We start from the raw sequence: 1,797 nt of genomic DNA on the forward strand, positions 1-1,797 counted from the left end.
TAATTACTTGAAAACATTATAAATTTGATGAGAGAACACTATTATTATATTTTACTAATATATTTAGATGAAATTGTTCTGTATATACAAATTAAAAGTTACACGTAATACAAAAAAAAATCAATAAGCAAAAATAATTCATTGAAGTTTGTATAATTTAAAATATTATATTATTGTTTTTAAATTTTAAAATCTCAATTAAAATGACTCTTTTGTATTCTTATTGATTATATTTGGAACTATTTCTTTGATATTTTTATCCTTTATGAGGTTTTTCACGTTATAAATCTGCCTTTATTTATGCTTTATTATTGTTGCTCCTCCTCGTATATTATTGAATGTTCCGATGGATTTAGTATATTGTTTCTGTTGTTTTCCCATCATTGGTCCCATAGAATGTGATCGCAATAAAAACAGACTCAATCATATTGTTTTTTGTCATTGTAAAAGTGATCACCACGTGCTACAGTACTCAAAGGACACAAACATAAAGCAGTTACCCTCAATCACTTTTCAGCACCATTACAACCAGAGCATAACGAAGCAGCTGATGCATGTCATTCAACATAGCGATTGAAACAATGAAAACCACCAAAAGGCCCTACACTAACGACTCAAACACACACAAACCAGCGTTCACAACAGTGAAGCCTCCATCTACAACGAGGTCATGCCCAGTAACATACCTGGACTCATCACTCCCCAAGTAAACCACAGCTTCAGCCACATCCTCGGGTTTCACAGTAACACCTTTCAGATTCGAATAAAGTGCAGCAACCCCCTCATCATCAGTGTTCAGAAACTTCTTACTCAACGGCGTTGGAACTCCGTAAGGAGACACACAATTCACACGTATTCCCAAGGGTCCAAGCTCCACTGCAGCGTTTCGCACCAGCCCCACAACGCCATGCTTCGAGCACGTGTAAGCGTGTGAAGCCGCGCCACCTATGCGTCCACACACGCTTGAGGTGGCGATTATGCTGCCACGCCGAGAAGGCGCCATTACCCTCGCCGCATGTTTCATTCCGAGGAAGACACCGACCAAGTTGACGTTAATGACCTCATCGAAATCGGACTTTTTGTTGTGCATAATGCTGGGGTTCCACACTTCTATGGTCCCTGCGTTGTTGTGCATGATGTCCAGTTTCCCGAACCTAGAAACGGCGGTGTCCACGGCACGTTCCACGTGTTCCTCTTTTGTGACGTCGCAGTGGACGTAGATGGAGGAGTCTATGTCCTTGGAAACCGAGTGACCTAACTCGTCTTGGATATCTGCGATCACTACTTTGGCTCCATGTTTCGCCATTAGTCTCGCCGTACTCTCCCCAATGCCACTTGCTGCACCTGTGATCAACGCCACCTTCCCTTCTAACCTGTCTTTCAAATTGTGTTTAATAACTCAAATCACAGTTATGAAGGATAATTGCTTTTACTTTAACAAAAAAGAAAATGGTGAAGAGATTTTGGGTTGGTTTGGGTTGAGATACCTTCTGGCAACTGCAGAGGAAACTACTGAAACACTTCCCATGATTCTCCCCGTTCTTGTTTCTCAACCACAGCTTTTGTGAAGTGTGGTACGCACGTTTTTCTTTCTTCCCTTTCTCATATTTATACAAAAGAGATTCATGATATTTAAATTATTTGTAATTAAATTTTCATCATCTTTTGAAGATTTTGTTTAGATAAAATAATTAAAATATTGTATATTTCAATTTTTTTTAGATAAAGTAATTGAAATTCTCTTTTAAGATAATTTTTCATTTTAAAATTTGTATATTTATATTAAAATTTACAAAA

General features: G+C 37.8%; 1 protein-coding gene across 1 annotated transcript; it reads right to left on the minus strand.

Annotated features, from left to right (window-relative positions):
• Positions 1 to 449: 449 nt before the first annotated feature.
• On the minus strand, positions 450 to 1,575 carry LOC114168984 (secoisolariciresinol dehydrogenase-like). Its single transcript, XM_028053988.1, has 2 exons — positions 1,488 to 1,575; positions 450 to 1,373 (listed from the first exon to the last, which is right to left on the minus strand). Exons 1-2 carry the CDS (start codon positions 1,526 to 1,528, stop codon positions 602 to 604), a joined length of 813 nt encoding a protein of 270 aa, XP_027909789.1. The 5' UTR covers positions 1,529 to 1,575; the 3' UTR covers positions 450 to 601.
• Positions 1,576 to 1,797: the final 222 nt, after the last annotated feature.

Source organism: Vigna unguiculata, chromosome 11 (genome assembly GCF_004118075.2).
Source record: "Vigna unguiculata cultivar IT97K-499-35 chromosome 11, ASM411807v1, whole genome shotgun sequence".
Classification (NCBI taxonomy): Eukaryota; Viridiplantae; Streptophyta; class Magnoliopsida; order Fabales; family Fabaceae; genus Vigna; species Vigna unguiculata.

Excerpts from the sequence above, each read along its gene's own strand:
- LOC114168984 (XM_028053988.1), bottom strand. The coding sequence starts at position 1,528 with ATGGGAAGTGTTTCAGTAGTTTCCTCTGCAGTTGCCAGAAG. Across the intron at positions 1,374-1,487 it reads TCCTCTGCAGTTGCCAGAAG|GTTAGAAGGGAAGGTGGCGT; the intron begins GTATCTCAACCC and ends TTTGAAAGACAG.